We start from the raw sequence: 19,498 nt of genomic DNA on the forward strand, positions 1-19,498 counted from the left end.
TTATCACCCTGTATTTGTTTTATTTCTAAAACCAGAAGGATGAGGAGTTTTCTGTTACTTAATGTGTTAAGCCAACCACTTTTAATTTTAACGTATACCTGGAGTAGACGGCCATTTTCACAATAAGAAAGCAATGGTAAATTGTGAACAAAAGATCAAAAATGGTAGCGAATATGACATAACAGAATTAATAATGTGGTTAACAGCAGTCTTATTCTAAAATTGGGGGCCTAACTTAATCTTTAATAACTTCGCCTGCAACTAACTGTTCAATAACTACAATGAATTAAATTACCACTTTCAAATATTTATGTATTCACACTTGAAAAAACAAAGAATATATCTCGCAGAAGTCCACATGAAGCGCTGTACAAATAATTTAGGAACTCTTAAGTTTAGCATGACAACATATATATCACTATATATTTTTGTTGAGAATTTTTGGAGAACATTTATAGCAAAAGGAAACTTTGTTTTTGTATGCGTGACCAGTGACTTTGTTATGATCTAAATTACATTTCTACCAGGTAAACATAACACTAGATTGAATTCACTGCGCTGCTGGTTTTGGTGAGGCCACCTCTGCTGAATTATGGCTTGCAAGCATCTTCTTTAATTCAGCAATTGCCAAACCAGGATTTAAACCCTATATTAAAAACATAATTAAAACTTTGTTAATTTACTTTATTAATTGTCTTACCTTTGGACATGCTTTCGTACAGTTCATTATAGTATGGCATTTGTAAAGTGAAAAAGGATCATTCATTCTGTCCAGTCTCTCTTTCTGGTATTCATCTCTGCTATCTATAATCCACCTGTATGCCTTAAAATAAATATTAAGTTAATCTCTATTTTTACCACAATACCACTAACACAAAAACAAATCAATATCTGCACTGAATGAACGAATGTAATAATGTAATTTATCCATCCCGTTGTAGCAGGGCAACGATAGTTGTTTTAACACAGGTGTTTAGTTTTACACACCTTGTGCCTGCCTTTGACTTATGATGTTTGTGGGTGATTGTTAAACATCAATGTGGGTGATTAGTATAAAAACAACATTTCACTTACTTGCATTAAAACTGCAGGGCCAAGGTATTTGTCTGAACTCCACCAATAACTTGGACATGAAGTGGAACAACAAGCACAGAGGATGCATTCGTATAAACCATCTAACTTTTGCCTGAAATTGTTACAAAAAATATTGGTCGAGTTTTTATTATTAACCTTTGAGGTTAAAACTGACCTGTCTGCTACAGATTGAAAGTTTTCTTTTCCAAGTTTACTTGCATCTTTCTGCTTCAGGAACGGTTCAATAGAGCGATATTGTGCATAGAAGTTGTTCATATCCTACACAAACAGCAGATTAAACACCTATTGAACACTACAACATACATACATGTAATCATATTTAAATCTTAAAAAAATATTAAAATTTCATATATTTATATATTATATGAAATTTATGTCATTTATTTAATAGAAGGGTTTATACTTACTGGTACAAGGTCTTTCACCACATACATATGAGGCAATGGATATATCTTGGTTTTCTTTGACAAGTTGGTATCAATTCTCCTGTACAAAACCATAATCATAATTCATGCATAATTATTAATTACACAATCATTCTTTACTTACGCTAGGCAAGCCAGGGTGTTAGTACCACCAATGTTCATTGCACATGAACCACAGATTCCCTCTCTGCATGATCTACGGAAGGTCAAAGTTGGATCTTGTTCGTTCTTTATTTTGATCAGAGCATCAAGAACCATTGGACCACAACTGTGTTAGAAAAATTCATAAGATACTTCATTATAGAACGAGGTTATTTGGATGAAACATTACAGAGCAGGATATTGTTAGCTGTTTGTTTGGCCTTTATTCATTATGGCCTAGTTTATGAAACATAGCATGTGACATGTTCTATTAATATTTTGATGGCATCTCTGTTTGGTGTGCTTAAACTTTATGTGTTTTTTACAACAACAACTGCATTGCTTTGATCTTACCACTTCGAAAACACAATTGGGCATTTTTCGTCAAGCGCTCAAACACCCTTTTGTTACCACCACTATACACGTAAAACTTCACATACTCATTTAAATCCACTTGATACTTGTGCATGACAGGGAGTTTCATGTCACCCTCTGCTTCAGGATTCCATCGGTAAATTGAAAATGTTTTCAAACGCTGATTTTGTTCGGTTGTTTGGGCAGCAGCTGTTGCTGAACAACGCAGAGTCTAAAAGACAATTAAAAAGTTAATTTGTTTAATAATTACAAAGTTTACAACTATTGCATTCTTGTTTTTCTTCGTACAGTAAACAAAAATATATCTATTATGCAGATTATAGCAACAACAATAATCTTATAGTTACTCAAGAGGCTAAAGAGTAAAAAAGACTTGACTTAACAAGTTAAACAACTAGGCCAAGAATCAAACAACATATACAGTATGTTAAATACATACAGGTATTTGAAATTTACATAAAATAAGACACTTACCTGAGTGGTTAAAAGTGACAGTACTGGAGACGAACTTCGCAACACTGTACGAGAAATTCGAAGTCCAGACGACATGGTTGTTACAGTTAAGATTCCCTTTTGCAATTATATTAATTCAAACCTGAAACTGGTTAGTTTAAGTTTAAGCAATACTTGTTAAATATCAATATAATTATCTTTTTGCGTGCAGTGTATTAGTACCCTCTATGTTACGTAACTTCTGTTGTGTAACAGGGGACAGAGGTTAACTGACGTGTTAATGCACGTTTCAGCAAGTCGTGTAAACTATTTACTTAATAATTGTCCGTATAAAGCGTAAATAAGTAACCACAGTATTAAGATTTATGACTAACCAAAAGTAAAAAGAAACTCGACATGTTACACCAAAGGTCTGTGTTGCTGCTACGGGCAAAATTGGTGCATGAATATTGTATACATTAACTCGGGAGCCAACGGCAAAATTGTCTGCTCATTTAATATACAAACAGCGTTAATCAAGGAGTATAGGTGTAACGGGTTTCTGCCTTAGTTGTCCGTATTGTTGGAACAGTTTTAAAGCATACACGGAGCTGACTACAGTACGTTACAAAAGCAACTGAACATCGCACAATGAAACATCATCTACTGTCATTGAGGAAGTTTGTTATTATAGAGGGGAAATAAATTGTATGGGTGGTAATCTGTCTATATAACAGTGTCCCTTCGATAGCTCAGTTGGTAGAGCGGTGGACTGTAGTTGGTTAACCTTTAGAAATCCATAGGTCGCTGGTTCGAATCCGGCTCGAAGGACGTTTTGCACGTTGGACCGCCATTTAAATTGCAATTTTATCCTAATATTTGATTGACACATGATAAGTACGTCGTTGCGTATCCATGGAATCGCCCCTTCGATAGCTCAGTTGGTAGAGCGGTGGACTGTAGTTGGTGAACCATCAGAAATCCATAGGTCGCTGGTTCGACTCCGGCTCGAAGGACGTTTTGGCAGTACGGGCACACGTTTAAAATGTCGCCTGTTCCACAGCATTTTCATTACCACATAACGACGTCCGCGATTTGTATGTGTATAGTAGGGTGGGGGTGATGAGACGCCTTTTTATTCTACTTTCTCTTCTTATTTGGAAGTAAACAAAGAACTTTCAAAGAAATATGAAACCGTAGGCTACTCTCACAACTCCCATAGACCGTTGTTAGATGTTTCAAACACGATCAGGATATTTAGATAGCATGTGCTAAAAATGTTCCATCTTTCCCCACAGTAGTATATAGTAGGTCAAGAGAAGACGGGACACCTTAACAGTTAGTATGTGGGAGTCGGAGGTTTTATATTTATTGGAATTTTCTTTGTTTACTACAAAATATGGGACGACAAAATAGAACGAAAATGTGTCCCATCTTTCCCCATCCTACTATATTTATACCTTCGATATAGCTCGGTTGGTAAAGTGGACTCTAGCTAAATATTCCTCACAAATCCAGACATCGCCGGTTTAAATACGACCTGAAGAATGTTTTTTGTACCAAACAAAGAGCATAATGAATGCACCGAGAAACAACACCGTCAGATTTAAAACTATGTGCCCCAAATCGCGTTTAATTCGGAGCAAATTTTATACCTATTACAATTCACTGCGTTATTTAATACAAGCGTATATAGTGACAAATATTTATTGCAATTAATAAACTAGTTTAGCAAGTTTTATTGAGACGCGAAAATATTTTAACGTAGACGAACTAGCCTAAGCATGCCCCCGAAGTCGCCATCTTTAACTGCATTGCTAAGTAAACTAACGCGTCGAGTTTTTGTTGCCACGACAAGACGAGCAAAGTTATAAAAATCGCCCACCTTATATGGGTTAAAGTAAGATAAATCACGAATAAATCACGATATATAGAAGGGTACAAAAATAGATTAAGTTGCGGTATTGCTTAAAACCTCTCAAATGTGAGAGCTCAGAGCAAGTGAGGATTCTTCTACAATTTGAGAAATTGTGGAAAAAGAAGATGAAGGATCAACTCCGGATGCGAGGGATTGACTGGGATCAGCAAATTCTGATTCAAATACATGTTCAACGTAATCATCACATAAACCATCGAGTTCATTCACAACTTCAGAGATCACTTGTTTCATGACGTCTTCTGAGAGTTCTTGTACGATTTTCCAAGGGTTAAATGCACCCTTTGGTTCATGGTATGTATGCTTTAGGTAATTGTTGTATTTGGCTCTGTTTGTATGAATGGATTCGGCTGTGTCTTTGTTAAGGGTTAATTTGATTGCATTTGAATTAGGAGATGGTTTAGTAGATGATGTAGGAGACATATACAATGTGTGAAAGCCAGGTTCTTCTTGCATAAAACGAACAGAAGGTTTTGAAATTTCTTCTCCTTTAGCACAATCTTTGTTGGTGAAGCAGAGAGGTTGTGGAGAAGAGGTTCGAGGCTCCTCAGTGTTGTCAGAGCTAGTCCTGTTATGTCTGGGTTCAGTTGTTCTTAGTTTTATATCTTCATATTGTATTGTCTCCCATCTTTTTCGTATTTCTGTCTCTTCTTGTTCCATTTGCTCAATTTTTCTGTACATCGCTTCACATGTTGGCTCGTTAGCCATGCTCTGCAACAATTTTGGTTCATACTCATGTTTATGAACCTCTTTTGCTGTGTCTGCAAAAAAGTCCTGCAAAATTGATGCCACAAGCCTGTCCTTTAGACCTTTTTGTTGTTGCTTTCTTTTATCGGTTTCGGGTTTTTTGAAACCTCTTCTTCTTCTTTCTAATTGCTTTGGTTCAGTTTTTCCAAAATAACTATCCTCTGTGCCTGAGCTCGCAGTAAAACTGAGCCAGTTTTCATCGGTATCAGATGTATCATTGTGTAAAGCTCGCACAAACTCCTTTTGTTTTTGTTTGTTTTTCTGACAAAAAATTGGCGAAGTTGCTGCATCGCGTAGTGTTGCTTTCTCAACCTTTTCCGTTGGAAGCTGCCTTTTTTCTCTAGGTTTCTGCTGAGTTGATATATGTGAAATTCTCAATGGAGTTGACAGTGCTTGACAAAAACTTCTTTTTGCAGGGGACCTGTGCATAGAAAGAAACCCACTTTTCGCTGGTTGTTGCTGATTATACCGTTTTATCAACTTTTCTTTCTTAACTACCCCTTGTAGTTCCCGCGCAAAGTTCTTAAACTCGCTTCGGTGACCAAAACTTTCTACTTCTCTGCTTAGATCAGCAGTTGAAGTAACTGCATCTTTCGAAATAGGACGACTCTTACTTTTGGGTTGAACTGGTTCAATGATCCGTCGAATATGATCTTCAAAATCTGGCTCCTGCTGAAATCGGATATGGTTCTGCTTGTTTCTGTGAGATCGGAAAGCAGGCACTGGTTTTGGGGGTTTGGATAGTTTAGGTTTGTTGATCTTGCCAGCTCGGGCATAATTCCCAGGCATCTGTACTTGGACCTTCTTTACAAACCTTTCATCGAAATGTTGCTGATGTTGTTTTGCCTTCACACTTGGTTTTGTTGTGTCTTTCACAGGTATCTCATTATTATTCCACTGAGAGTTGCTGACATCCATTTTCGCTAACTGAATAGCCAACGATAGTTTGTCCGAAGGCATCATGCCGAATTTGTTTTCTGGAGATGGAACACGCACTTTCGGAACATGTTTTTGAACCTTTTCTATTAACAAGTACTTTGGACGTCCAAAGGTATGACTTGCGGTGGATGCAGGGCTTTGAGCATCGAGATTAAACTGGAGCTGGTTATGATAATGAGTAGGATTATCAACACAGATCATTTTCGTAGCCATTTAAGTAAACAATCTGCGTAACATTTCGTTGAATTATATTTTGGTTTTCAGGCATACTAACTGTAAAACTTGCAATTACCGCTAAATATACAAACGTAAAAATTATACAACACCAGAAGAAATGTAGATCGTTAATAATAATTCTCTTCTTGCTGTTAAATACAGGACTCAACACACCACCAACCTTTTGTATACGATCTTCGTTTACTAAGTTTGTAGTTAACCGCCAATGGAATTTACGTTGCAACCAAAACGGATGCGACCAGGGTCGCGCAAAGTAGATCTGTTTTGAGGAATTAGTCAACAAAACGAATATGATTGATCAAAGTTTTCAATTTTATTGCACAAAATACACAATAAACAGAGGTTAAATTCTACAAATTAAAAGGACACGATACAACCATACCAACAAATATCTACAACTCCAAAATGGAATTTGAAAGTAAACTGATAGTTTCTTTAATGTTTACACTTAAATGACATTGATAACTTTTTGAGAGTACAATCTTACGAAATTGTTAACATCGAAAACTTTTCTTCTGTCTTCAGATTAAAAGCTACCGCACAGTGTATGTTTGTAAAGACTTATTAACTTTCCATTGCCAAAGACTAAAGAAAAGAACAAGAACATAGAGTCCAGCAGCAATGAAGCAATTTGTTCCACTGCTGTCATAGGCAGCAAATACTTCTTTTTGACTGAAAAGTAAAATGACAAAAATTAATGATATAAGTTATGCTATTGTATGGATTATTGGGATAAATTTTGCCTAAATATGTCTAAATTTTGGCAGTATGACTATGAACTACTATATTTTTCACAAGTATTAACACAGGGTCATTGTATTAAAATATAAACTTAAAGTGTAACACGCTGCTATAACATTAGTCTAATGGTGTGGCACAGTTGGTTTCACTTTCTGCCCATAGCCCAAAGAATACAGTACACGGTAGACAGTGCTACCATTTTGTATTGTGACCGATGTGTCCCTAATTTTACCAGCTTCAACCCAGTGGAGCCTTATAGCCACAGGCAGTCTGAATTGCCACTCACATAAAATGAAAAGGTTACACTCTTTCAAAAGAATCTTAAACAAAAATTAAAAAAACTTTAAATAATAAAATACTTTGAATATTAAAATACTTTCCAATACATCTATACAAACTTTTTATGATGATAAAACCAAAACTGAAACACCATAATACAAAAATAGTAATGTTTACTTGGAAGCTAACGCAGCATTTTTAAAGTCAATTGGAATATCTTTGTACAATGCAGGACTCCGAAGTTTGTAAGCACCTCCCAAACACAGCTGTATGAATGAATGGAATATCACATTTATATATTGTATGTATTATGTAAAGTAATAAGAGTTTCTAAATACTAAATAGGTATTATAAAACTAATTGTTTGAGTTAATTTAAGCAGTTTGTAGAACATGGCAGGTTTTCATAGGATCCATATAGAAACAGTGTTTTTGAGTTTTTTTTTATTTTATACACATTTGGTTCATTGTTAATTACTATTTGGCATACATTTTCAAAAGCATGTTGACATACATAGTGGACATAGTAAATATTGTGGTCATGGTGGACATGCAATAATTAAAGGGACCCGTTTACCACAACCAGCATATACATATATCTAATATATATAATACTGTGTATATATAATACTAAAGTTAATGAAGCATTACCGAAACCTATACATAACTACATACCATCATAATGATTCCCCAAACACTTGTTAACATGCAACAGGTCGAGCATTTTGGACCGATTATCTTGATCATTGTAATGTTTTACGTCGGTTCTATCTTCCAAAGACTTCGATAAGTGTCAGCTAAAAGCCTATACAATAAATATGGCGGGTTTTACAATGTAAATTATTGTAACATGAACAAAACACAGCAACTCCTGAAGTAAAAAGTTACACGAAAACTAAAAAAAATTCTTCGCTATTTCTATGAGCAATCACAAGATCATCAAAAAGGTTTATTTGTTTTTGTTTGGGGAGTTGACAGGAATCTTCCGCTGTTAAAATCGTAAATTAGCATGTGTTTTAACAATTTTATTTAAACTTTGTGATTCATTCATATTTTAGTTACAAGTTTTAAATTAATATTTCGAAAATATTAAATGTTAAGACTATATTTTTTGCATGAGGGAGCTAGAGGACTACTTTTGTCTTTTTACATTCTATTGGTATCTCTTGACCGGCAACTATGACGTCATCAGACTGAAAAGTTGTAGCTCGGGTGAGTTTGTGGAGCTCAGATCTTAGCTGTTACGAAAAAAAACTGAGTTTTAAAGAAAATCAAGCCGATTGGGAAGCACAATGAAGTAAGTAATGTAATGAAGTTGTGCAATGGAAATTTTATAACTTGGTTGTTTTTAAAAAAAGTTTTGATTTTCCGCATTTTATACGTTGCGCAAAAGCTGCAAAATCATAAACATTCTAAATTTCCAGCGTTTTAACGAAAATCCGGCTCATCAATGAGTTAAATGCAAAGGAACTTCGAAGTGGGGTTGCAGGGACGTCTTCATCATGGCATAATCAATACAAAGATAGTGCTTGGGTTTATGTTGGAAGCTTGCCATTTGAACTAAGTGAAGGAGATGTGATTTGCGTCATGTCACAGTAAGAACAATTAGGCTTGATACTGTGAAAGTATGTCTTGTGAAGTTAAATTGATATTAGTAAACAATCCGCCTGTAATGCTACCAGTCTGCAGAGTATGGCAGGTGCATGGGCGATTTTTTTACAAACTTTTGGTTATGCACGCCATAATTTGTCCCACGCACACCAATTAATTAAACAATGAAAAAAATACGTATTAAATTAAGTAGGATTTCCTATTGTATGGCTTGGATATGTACGTGGTTTGCATGCCGATTTTTGATGATCGCACGCGCGCACGCGAAAAATAACCGTCTTGCACCGCGAGATCTTGTCAGAAACTGCCATACTCTGCAGACTGGTAATGCCATAATGAATTTGTGTGTCATTGTGAAATAGTGCTACTACCATTTTTAGAGCACTTTTTGCTTGTGACAATAAAACATTTATAAATAAAAGTTACGGATAACTGGTTTAGCCAAGTGGTCATCGATATGGTATGGCTATCCAAATAATATAGCTTATTTAGTAACCCTTTCAAATGTAATTGAAATGTAAATATACATTATGTCCAGTGCCGTGGCAAAGTGGTTAGCGCGCCTTTCCTGACCCAGAGATAATGGGTCGCTGCTACCATTATCGGGGTATGTGTCCTTGGGCAAGACACTTAACGGCGATTGCTCCAACCCAGTGATCACTAATGGGTTGTCCAAATTATCCAAAAAAACATACATAAAAAAATCCCCCCAAAAAATAATCACCCACAAAGTAACATACATGGTAACTCGTAAGCTTGCACGAAGTGTATGAACATCCGTGTTACAACCACTGTCGTTTTCCCACCACACGAGGATAAAGTAAGATTCATTAATTTGTTCATTCAGGTAAATGAACACCTTACATGATGTGTACTGACACTGGACAATGCAATGACTACTGTAGTGTAACTTTAAACCCTACAAGTTTTCACCCACAACAGTTAACTACTGTATTATACACCAGGTACGGGGAAGTGGTTAACATCAACCTTATAAGAGACAGAAAAACAGGAAAATCAAAAGGGTTTGCATTTGTCTGTTATGAAGATCAGAAAAGTACAATTCTGGCTGTGGATAATTTAAATGGTTCAAAGGTATATTGAAACTGGTGAAACCTAATTATTTATTTCTTTGATTATTTTTCAATATTGACAGTTGTGGTTTAAATACCTTTTACAGTAACCTAAGAGTGGTTCTTAAACTTTTTTGTATGCTTTACCCTTTTAACAAAGATGCTTATCTGATTTTCCCCCAATATGTAATATGGCGCTCATTTATTAAAAAGCGAAAACAACTAATTACATCAGTTATTTTTAATGCGACGGATGCGCTAGCTTTTGTTTAATTTGTTGTTCAATATCTGGTAAAGTACTACAATTGGCACAATTTTTCTGTCCCAACAACTGATTTGATTAGTAGCTCATCTACCCTCTTAATACTAGAGTTTACCCCCAGGGGTAATTTTACCCCAGTTTATGATTCGCTAACCTAACAGCTAAGTACTTTACAGTTTACACAATATTTGGCATTACTTATAATTATAGTTTTGAATACAAAAAAGTCTTGTGCTAACACATTCAATGTCATTGTGTCTTGTGTGTTGTAACTAAGTTTATGCAATAAAAATCTTGGAGTCATTGCCCTGCAATGCGAGGATAAATAAGGTTTTTTTTTTTACATACATTCATTAGTCATCTTTTTGAAAAAAATAAGTGTCTTTTTTTTTTTTAAATCGCCTTTTTTTCTCGGGTAAAAAAAGTTTTTCTACCAGATCAAAGGACGCCAGATGAGAGTTGATCATGTGCTCGCTTATCAAGTCCCCAAGGAAGATGATGAGGTTGATGAGGTCACAGAGAGGATACGGGAGCGAGGAGTTGCTCCGGATGTGATGAAGGAGTATGAGATGAAAGAGGAAGAAGTTGTGGAAGAAGAGGTTGTGCTCATTAGTAATGATAGTGAAGAGGAAAAACGTGAGTTTCTTATCATCTTATTTTGTAATTAGGGATGCACATTACAGAATAATTAGGTATTCTAGGATATCCTTTTTTTTTACAAAATTTGGGATGACATTGCTCCCATGCGGTTACATAGTCGTCAAATGCAGAAACCTCATTGAATATTGAGAGATTTGAAATATATTTTGCTGGTTTGTCAAATATTTAACAGCAGAGTAAAGTTGGTTTACATTTTAAACTGGTGTTCTAAAACATATGATGTCACCCATATTTCAGAAGATGCAATCTGACATTATGCTTATGGCAGGTGTTATATAAAAATGTAAAAAACATTGTGGTTGTGAGAAAAAATGTACTTAAAATTTGTAAATTCTTATGTGCGCTGAGAATGTTTCAGGCAAGTTGTTGTATGAAAAACTTTCATAGCCCTGTCTTTGATTAATGACTTATGATTTTCAGCAAAGAAAAAGAAACACAAAAAAGAGAAGAAGAAAAAGAAATCAAAACTCAGCTTTTTAAAAGAAACGCCAGCTGAAAAAGCCAAAAAAACATCAAAATCTTCGAAATTCGCAGAGGTTGATGAGCCTTCTAGAAAATTTGAAAAGGAGGAAAAAGATTATCAAATAAAAAATAAAGATCAAAGAGAACATGAGAACATCCGGAAACGGAGAGACTCTTCATCATCTTCCTCATCTGGAGATGAGGATTTGAGACAAAAACGTAAAAAGCGAGTGAAATCTTTTAGTCCTGATGCCAGAAAGCATCAAAAGCGTGATAAACGCTCCCGGGATTCTCAATCACCAGATCGAAATGCTCGTGACAATCACAAGCGTGATTCAGATTCACGAGGAAACAATCATCATGATAAAGTTATTCGGGATAGTAACCGACATGATAAAAATTATCGAGACAATCATGAACGTGATGCAAGATCACGTGATTATCAACGGCGTGATAATCATTCAAGAGACAATCGATATGCAGAATCACGTGAGAGAAGACCTAGGGATCATCGGCGTGAAAACCGCCGTGATAATAGTGATCATAAAAATCATAAGCACAGCAGAAGGTCCAGATCACGATCATGAAATTTTTATTTTTTTGATAGGTTAATTTACAATGATCACATAACTAAATAATGTTATTGTTAATTAAGTTAATTTTTATATCATTAAAACACTTTTTTGGAGTTGCTATGTTTTGTACACAACTGGACCTTTTCTACTCAATCACTCATTCCGGATTAAACCGTTTTCTTACCCGTTTAGATACAAAGACACAGGTTTTATAGTTATTGTTTTTCATTGATTTCTGATTGAAATGGCTGAGTCTGCCGACTCTGGTGAGGATATAAAGAAAAAGAAGAGAGAACGAAAATATCATCATTTTATGCCGGAAAACGACAGTGGAGAGGAAGACTCAGAAAAATCGGATTTTTTACCCAACAGTAACACACCCAAGCAGTCACAGCATGGCAAGAAGTCAAAACCAAAGCTTTTTAAAAAACCTTCATTCTCAAAAGGTATTGAGGTTTTTAAATCAGTGATTCTCAAACTTTTTAATTTTTGTGTCAATTTTTCGATAAAATTTGGACAAATTTCTTCAAACATGTTGTATTAATCAAGCTCTGCTTTAATTTTTCTCTCAAAACCAAATGATTTACAATAAATTATCTTTTTCTAAATTCCGAAGGCAAGCATGGAAAGCGTGGAAAGATGACTGACATTATGACTTCACCTTCTGAAGAACCATCACCAATGCAAAACAGAGACAGAGCGCGAGAAAAGGAAATGAGAGAGAATAAGAAGAAGGCAGCAAGTCTGCCGAGAGACCTGAAAGTTTCTTTCAGGTAAGAACTCATTATTTCTATACATTTTTTGTGTCTATTACATTACAAACTATTATAATACAGGGATAAAAAAGAGAAGACCAAAACAAAGAAGAGGATTACCTCATTCCCCGCTCCAACAGAAGAAACATTGGATGAGAAAGAAGAAGTTGAAGGTTTGTATTTTTTTTATCATATATATTTAATTTATATTTTGGTATAATTTTTTAAAATGAAACAAACCAACATTAGAATTTTTTAAACTCTAGTTTTGAACCCGATATTTGGTAAAAGCTTGGAAGAAGCAGTGACAAGGACAGGCTACCATGATGGTGTTCCCCTGCCAGCAGTGGTGCGCGAATGCATGGATTTTGTGGAAGAGCGTGGCATCACTGCTGAGGGAATTTACAGAATCTCTGGGATCAAAACGAAAATTGACGAACTTACTAAAATCTACAATAGGTTAGATAAACATTAGAACGTTATTTAAATAGAATATTTTTTGGCTTTTGTGATAGTGTTATGTCACATTTATCAAGGGTATTTAAATTTGGATATTTTGGGATATAGTATACAAAACATTTGTAGCTGCTTACCTGCTACAGGTATTTTTAACACCACTTGTAACTTAATTGTCAGTTTGTGCTGCAAGGTTAAAGAACTCAGATTTCAAAACCAGTAGTCTTTATTCTCCATTGTTTTTTATCCTTTATGGGTAAGGTCCTTGTCAAGAACCTGAGATTTAGGCCAGATTAGGCCCATTACCCCAACACCTGGAAAGCCTATTTAAGTACTTTGTGCGACCTGTGCCACGACACCACATCGCAGTCAAACACTTTGATTTCAATGCAGGTGCCTAAACCACTGAGCCATGGCGCCGAAACATTTATTCTCTATACATTATTTAATAGAATAAAAGTCAATAAATTTCGAAAAAATCAACCATCTATTTGCAGGGAAGAAACACCTGATTTGAGCAAGTATGAACCTCATACCGTGGCTGGTGTTCTTAAATCTTACCTTCGTGAGTTGCCTGACCACATATTAACCCAACAGTGTAGTGTCAAGTTTGAAGAAGCTGCAACTAAGCATTCTAAGCAGGAGAAAATACAAGTATGTTGATTACGTCAAACAACATGTTATTTTATATAGTATCGGGAAACCATGTATGGTATTTATTAGACTAGGAAAACTGCTTTTCACGATGAATTAACACATTTAAACAGCTTCTAGTTAAGTGTCAAACCAAAAAATTATTTTCTTAGAAAAAAAATAGACAATGCATGAAACAATAACATATAGTTAGTGCTAAGGCCACAAGGAATAACATTTTTTACAAAGTAATAATGTATATTTTATTATTTAGCATAGGCATAATTTTTTTATTAACCTTTATCAATTTTCAGGTACACCAATATTTTTGAAATAACGTGCACATTTTTCTGGAGATAACCTGTCAATTAAACAAATTTACTAAACTTTAAATTCTGGTATTTCTGCTTTATTGGTATATTGTATTGTGACCTTCATATACTAGATTAAAGAACTGAGCAAGTCCTTTTCATTCTTCTTTTCCTCCAGGGCTTCCGAGATCTCCTCTCTAAACTCCCGGACTGCAATCGAATCCTTGTATCATGGCTGATCCTCCACTTTGATCAGATCATTAGACACGAACAACAGAGCAAGATGACCATACAAAACATCTCCATTGTCCTCAGTCCTACTCTACACATCAGTCATCGTGTTCTTAATGTTTTCTTTTCATATTGGTAAGACTTTTACTCATAGCAAGGCGTTATGTTTTAAAACTTTAATAAAAACCTTGGGGACATTGCTAAAATTGGCCTACAGAACATAGAGAACTGAATGCAATACAAATTGGCTCTGCTTGTTTATTTGGACTAATTACAGCAGGTTAAAAGCTGTTTTAAGCTTAAAATTGGGTGCTTAAACATATGATGTCCTGTTTCAAAATCGGTGTGACATAAGTAACTTACATTCAGGTAATGGTTATACTGACAAGTGACAACCAAACACAATCTTCTTATCCTACTTTATGTACTTAATATATAAGCAGAAAATAATAGACAGGTTAGGCCTATCTGTTGCGTGTTGAGACATTTTTAATTGCATTTTTCATGCCAATTTCAAATTAGGTTTTATATAAAAATGATATTATAAAATGTACAATTCAGTAATAAATATACAATGTACTTATTCCTAAACAGAAATTAATCTGTTGTAGCTTAATATGTAACTAACCTATTCTAGATTCTAAAGAAAATTTTACCTATAATTGCTAAGAATAAAATTATTTCTATACCAGCAAGGACATATTCAGTGGAGTAGAACGAAAGAAATTGATAAAACCGATGAGATGGCCCGACTGGGACACCACACCAAATTTCCCCAGTGAACCATCAGAAGTTGAAGCTGAAATAAGAAGACAGGAGTTTCTTCTTAATCGCCTGCATTCCTTACTTCAGGTATTGTGGGTTTATTCTTTGTTGTTAAAATTTTGTTACCATTTAAGACTGTAAGCTATAGGTTGGCAACTTATGGCTCAGCAACCTTTTTTATTGAGCTCGTGCAATAAAAAGGTTGCCTACTTCTGTTGTAAGCACTGTACATGTATTTGGGTTAAGGAAGAGTGAAATTTGTTTTGAACATAGTGTATAGTGGGATTTGGATATGCTTGATATGAAGTTATTCAGCTATAAAACCTTGGCATTCATTCAAATTCACAGGCACAAGTAACTTATAGATTTAGCTTTAGATTTTTTTCCATTTGTAAAATGTTTCTTTCAACAAAATTATACAGAAATGTGAATTAAAGAAATTAATTTACCTGAAACTTATCTTACTAGTACTGGGTTATTTTGTTTAAAAAAAAAGTAAAAAAAACATATTTTATGCACTATGCAGTGTCATCATGCAGTTAAATAAATAAAATATGTACTTAACAGGCAGGTTGCAAAGATAGAAGGAAAGATGAAAGACTGTGGGAAGTCCAAAGGATTCTTACACAATTGAAACGATTGGTAAAAAATATATCTGTTTTAATGTTACTTATTTAAATGACAATGTATGTAGTAAATAAGTATACCAATCTGTTTACACATCCTGTGTTCCCAGCATAAGAATTTCCAACATCAACAATCTCAAACTAAACTTAACAACTTAACTCTCGAAAGAAGAAAGCAACAAGGTTCAAGTCCTGGCAACAGAAGTCAAAAGGTGAATTTGTGTTACTGAACGAACAGATTGAATTTTATTTTATTGTCTGCATTAGTCTATATTGTGTGGGAAATGATTACAAATATATAAAACAGTTTAAATAAAAAAAATGATTTTTTCTATTGTTTTTGTGATAATTTTAATCTGGTCTTTATTTACTGCTTCAGTCCGAAACAAGAACAGTAAATTTAAATATAATTGTTAATGGGTGTTGTTCTTTATTGCATTTTTAATATTTATACTTTCTTCTTTTTCTTTAGTCCGAAACAGCAGTTGCGTCTGAAGTTTTTCCTGATGCAGAGAATGCATCAGATGATCCCGAGATTCATGTGGATGAGGAAGTTGATGATGAATATGATCCTGATGTCATACAACTTCTCCTCGAGCAAGAGCGTGAGGCACTAGTGGAGCAGGTTGGGTCAAAAAGTTTACCAAAAGTTTTTCTCCTTAATGTATTTGACAATGCAAACTCTTTTTGTCATTTACACCAATATATATATAGGTGTTTTTGGCATGTTTTATATTTTTGTAACTTTTATAAAGGGGAGTTAGTTGATAAATTTAATATGTTATGCCCACTTTTATAGGAAGAACTGTTGGTGATGCAACAAGAGTTAACAGCTCGAATACAATCAGAACAGGAAGAAGTTAACAGACTCAAAGGCATCTTGGCTGACTTTGAAAAGTAAAGTGACACCATTGTTCCATGTTTCATAACTTAGATTAATTAAACCTTTGCACCACATGTTTAAACCCTATACAAAGTTGCATAAATTTATTCCAATACAACTTAGATTAAAGCTTGCATTCTTTTCACTGCTTTGTATCTTCCATTTGCATTAAATCTTATAATTTTCAGTCAAAATCAGCATCTTGAATCAACATCAATTGCAACAGAATCCTCAGATGATATTTTAAGCGTGGAGTTACACGAGGAAACTGCAGATGTCACTAATGAAGGTTTTTTATCTAAATTTCTTTCATTGTGGTCTTGAAATATATCATTTTAATGTATATCCCATAACAAATGGACATACTGGCCAACCCGTTGTCCTACTTACACTATTTTTTGTTAGTCACTACTAGTGCTCTTTACATGTCTAGAAAATTTAATATTTGTCGCTAATGATATTACTTTCTAAAAAGGCCTTGAAGAACGGAGCAGTTCGGAAGATTCAGATGATGAAGCTGAGCTTGAGGAGCTATGTAGGATCCGGGATGAACTCCTCAGAGCAAACCGTGATGTTGAGAGGAAGAATGATGCTCTGAACCTCTCCATCCATGATGAGCGTGAGGCAGTGGTTGAAGCTCGTGTCCGTTTACGCTGCATGATGTATAAACATCAGCAAGCTATTCTAGAAGATTCCGCAACAATTACTGTGACGTGATCTGTAAACTTCTTAAAAAGCTTTTGCTTTCCAACCCTTTGGTAACCATTTGGATTTACCTGCTAGTGCAAATTGGTGCATCTACTATACATATCCTTCAAATATATTGGTTCTTAGTGCTATTGGTTGCCAGGATTTAGTGCGTTTATGCAAACGTGTGGGCGAAGATTAAGTGGAGATCAAAACCATGGTTCTTTGGTTAAAATATTTAATGTATTTGTTACGAAATTTTGTTCATTGTGCAATTGGTTATATTTTAGTCTCGATTAAGACAGTATGTCATATATACACATAACATTAAAATGTTTCATGCGTTGTGTAACATTAATGGGCTTTAATCGTTCAATGGCTTGGCTTTTGTTAAATTTGCAATATTAAGTCTGTTGTGTTTGTAGCTTTTTTAGTATTAAATGTATGTGTTTCTAATCACTATATTGTTTTGGAAATAAGTACATGAAAAAAATACAACGACAGTAAATGTACTTCATTTATTGAACATAAAAATAAAGTATTCAAAATTGAGTGTCTGGTAAGCACAATACTTTCACTTCGCGCACCACAGTTTTGAACTACAAGAGAGCACAGCTCTAATGAGTAAGCACGTAATATATTTATCATGATATTAATTACCCTTTTTAATACCACGGTCGACTAAGCTGGGTCCTCACTTAAATGAGAATAGTTTGATACAGGCGTCAAACGTGGTATGGATTCCTTATCTCGCTACTCTCGCTAAAACGTTCCAACAAATATAAAACCGTATCCTCACGACTCCCACAAACCGTTGTTAATTGTTTAAAACACGCTTGATTTACCTGCTCGATTACACAGTACTAAAACACACACAGAGCAATCGAGAACGTCGGCAATTTGAACCGACCGCGTCTATCATTTTGATTAGCCGACGTCTCCCGCTTTTCGTTGATTCCCGGGGCATGCAAAACGCCCTTTTTCAATAGCGGGTTGCAACTGTACAAGGCAGTTCGGAAGAAGCAGCGACAAAGCAGCACTCTTTGGACGAACTCAGTGCAGGATTATATTTGTTTCTGCTACAAGAGTTGAAGTTAAGTACTATTGCTACTGTTTAGTCTTGCTTAATTGTGAACTGTATTTTATTTAGTTATTGAGTTTTACCTTATTATGAACTAGTTATTTAATGTACTTACACTAGAATATGACTATTTATGATATATTACATAAGTATATTTTAATAAACAATTTTAGTATTGTGCCTTGCGATTGATAGGCCTATTCTTATTTTACCTTATCTATTTTAATATTTAACAAAAATATTTCAGGAATTTTGCTACGGTTCCTAAATTTTTCACAACAGTCATCACTCGCGATGAGACATCGGTTTACACAATCGCTGCGTTATACGTCACAATACGTTTGTATGGCATCGTGTCATAACCGCTACGCCATCGCTCGCAATTGTCACGTCATAGTTCGGTTCACGCTCGAGAGCGCACACGTTTGCGACGTCACATTGCGGTTTCTTCTATGCGCCTGCTTTTCGCGACATTTTTTCATGGGGCCCCATGCGCGCTTTGCGCCGTCGCAAGGCACATTACTAATACGTACTAATTTTAATCTAAAATACATGATCGTTCTGTTAGCTGGAAATAAAGCATGAAGATCAAAGATTTGGTAAAGTATAAATCACAACAGGCATTATTACGTACACCAGTTCTTTTCTAGACGACTTCGGAGATGTGACGTCACGAAGTGGTGGTGACGCAACAGATGAACCCACGAAAACAGATGAACCCACTTCGTAAGTTGTTTAGTTTCGTCGCAATCTTTATTATTTAAAACAACATTTTTTTAATACTCAGAACATAGTATGTGACGTCTCAGAGAATCCAGATGTCAAAGTGCAAATAGGAAAAATGTAATGTGTATGTAATGTAACTTACTTACTTTATCCTCGCGTGGCCCGACAGTCGTTATAACACGGGTGTGCACCTCGCGCCAACTTACGAGTTACCAAGTATGTTACTTTGTGGATGATTATTTTTTTTTTGGATTTTTTTCATTTTTATGTATGGCTGATAATTTGGACAACCCATTAGTGACCACTGGGTTGGAGCAATTGCCGTTAAGTGTCTTGCTCAAGGACACATACGCCC

General features: G+C 35.1%; 4 protein-coding genes and 2 non-coding genes across 6 annotated transcripts; 4 read left to right on the plus strand and 2 right to left on the minus strand.

Annotated features, from left to right (window-relative positions):
• Positions 1 to 286: 286 nt before the first annotated feature.
• On the minus strand, positions 287 to 2,639 carry LOC100181830 (succinate dehydrogenase [ubiquinone] iron-sulfur subunit, mitochondrial-like). Its single transcript, XM_002126984.5, has 8 exons — positions 2,511 to 2,639; positions 2,102 to 2,247; positions 1,645 to 1,788; positions 1,503 to 1,581; positions 1,250 to 1,353; positions 1,075 to 1,186; positions 701 to 823; positions 287 to 646 (listed from the first exon to the last, which is right to left on the minus strand). The coding sequence occupies exons 1-8, from the start codon at positions 2,583 to 2,585 to the stop codon at positions 551 to 553; spliced, it is 879 nt and encodes a 292-aa protein (XP_002127020.1). The 5' UTR covers positions 2,586 to 2,639; the 3' UTR covers positions 287 to 550.
• Positions 2,640 to 3,209: 570 nt separating this feature from the next.
• On the plus strand, positions 3,210 to 3,299 carry trnay-gua. Its single transcript is given in 2 exon segments — positions 3,210 to 3,246; positions 3,264 to 3,299. It is a non-coding gene; the product is annotated as a tRNA-Tyr (tRNA).
• A 95-nt stretch (positions 3,300 to 3,394) lies between these two features.
• On the plus strand, positions 3,395 to 3,484 carry trnay-gua. Its single transcript is given in 2 exon segments — positions 3,395 to 3,431; positions 3,449 to 3,484. It is a non-coding gene; the product is annotated as a tRNA-Tyr (tRNA).
• A 679-nt stretch (positions 3,485 to 4,163) lies between these two features.
• Positions 4,164 to 8,252, minus strand: LOC100177179. The gene is made up of 4 exons (XM_002127216.5): positions 8,022 to 8,252; positions 7,525 to 7,613; positions 6,488 to 6,999; positions 4,164 to 6,316 (listed from the first exon to the last, which is right to left on the minus strand). The coding sequence occupies exon 4, from the start codon at positions 6,301 to 6,303 to the stop codon at positions 4,447 to 4,449; it is 1,857 nt and encodes a 618-aa protein (XP_002127252.2). The 5' UTR covers positions 6,304 to 6,316; positions 6,488 to 6,999; positions 7,525 to 7,613; positions 8,022 to 8,252; the 3' UTR covers positions 4,164 to 4,446.
• Positions 8,253 to 8,481: 229 nt separating this feature from the next.
• LOC100187410 (RNA-binding motif protein, X-linked 2) lies at positions 8,482 to 12,182 on the plus strand. Its single transcript, XM_002127300.4, has 5 exons — positions 8,482 to 8,643; positions 8,771 to 8,941; positions 9,923 to 10,052; positions 10,730 to 10,928; positions 11,373 to 12,182. The coding sequence occupies exons 1-5, from the start codon at positions 8,639 to 8,641 to the stop codon at positions 11,999 to 12,001; spliced, it is 1,134 nt and encodes a 377-aa protein (XP_002127336.1). The 5' UTR covers positions 8,482 to 8,638; the 3' UTR covers positions 12,002 to 12,182.
• LOC100180301 (ralA-binding protein 1-like) lies at positions 12,180 to 17,848 on the plus strand. Its single transcript, XM_026835003.1, has 13 exons — positions 12,180 to 12,435; positions 12,606 to 12,762; positions 12,826 to 12,917; positions 13,011 to 13,203; positions 13,698 to 13,854; positions 14,323 to 14,510; positions 15,068 to 15,227; positions 15,708 to 15,782; positions 15,877 to 15,978; positions 16,239 to 16,391; positions 16,566 to 16,663; positions 16,838 to 16,938; positions 17,125 to 17,848. The coding sequence occupies exons 1-13, from the start codon at positions 12,234 to 12,236 to the stop codon at positions 17,364 to 17,366; spliced, it is 1,920 nt and encodes a 639-aa protein (XP_026690804.1). The 5' UTR covers positions 12,180 to 12,233; the 3' UTR covers positions 17,367 to 17,848.
• The last annotated feature ends 1,650 nt before the right edge of the window (positions 17,849 to 19,498 follow it).

The sequence above is a fragment of the Ciona intestinalis genome, chromosome 7 (genome assembly GCF_000224145.3).
Source record: "Ciona intestinalis chromosome 7, KH, whole genome shotgun sequence".
NCBI lineage: Eukaryota > Metazoa > Chordata > Ascidiacea > Phlebobranchia > Cionidae > Ciona > Ciona intestinalis.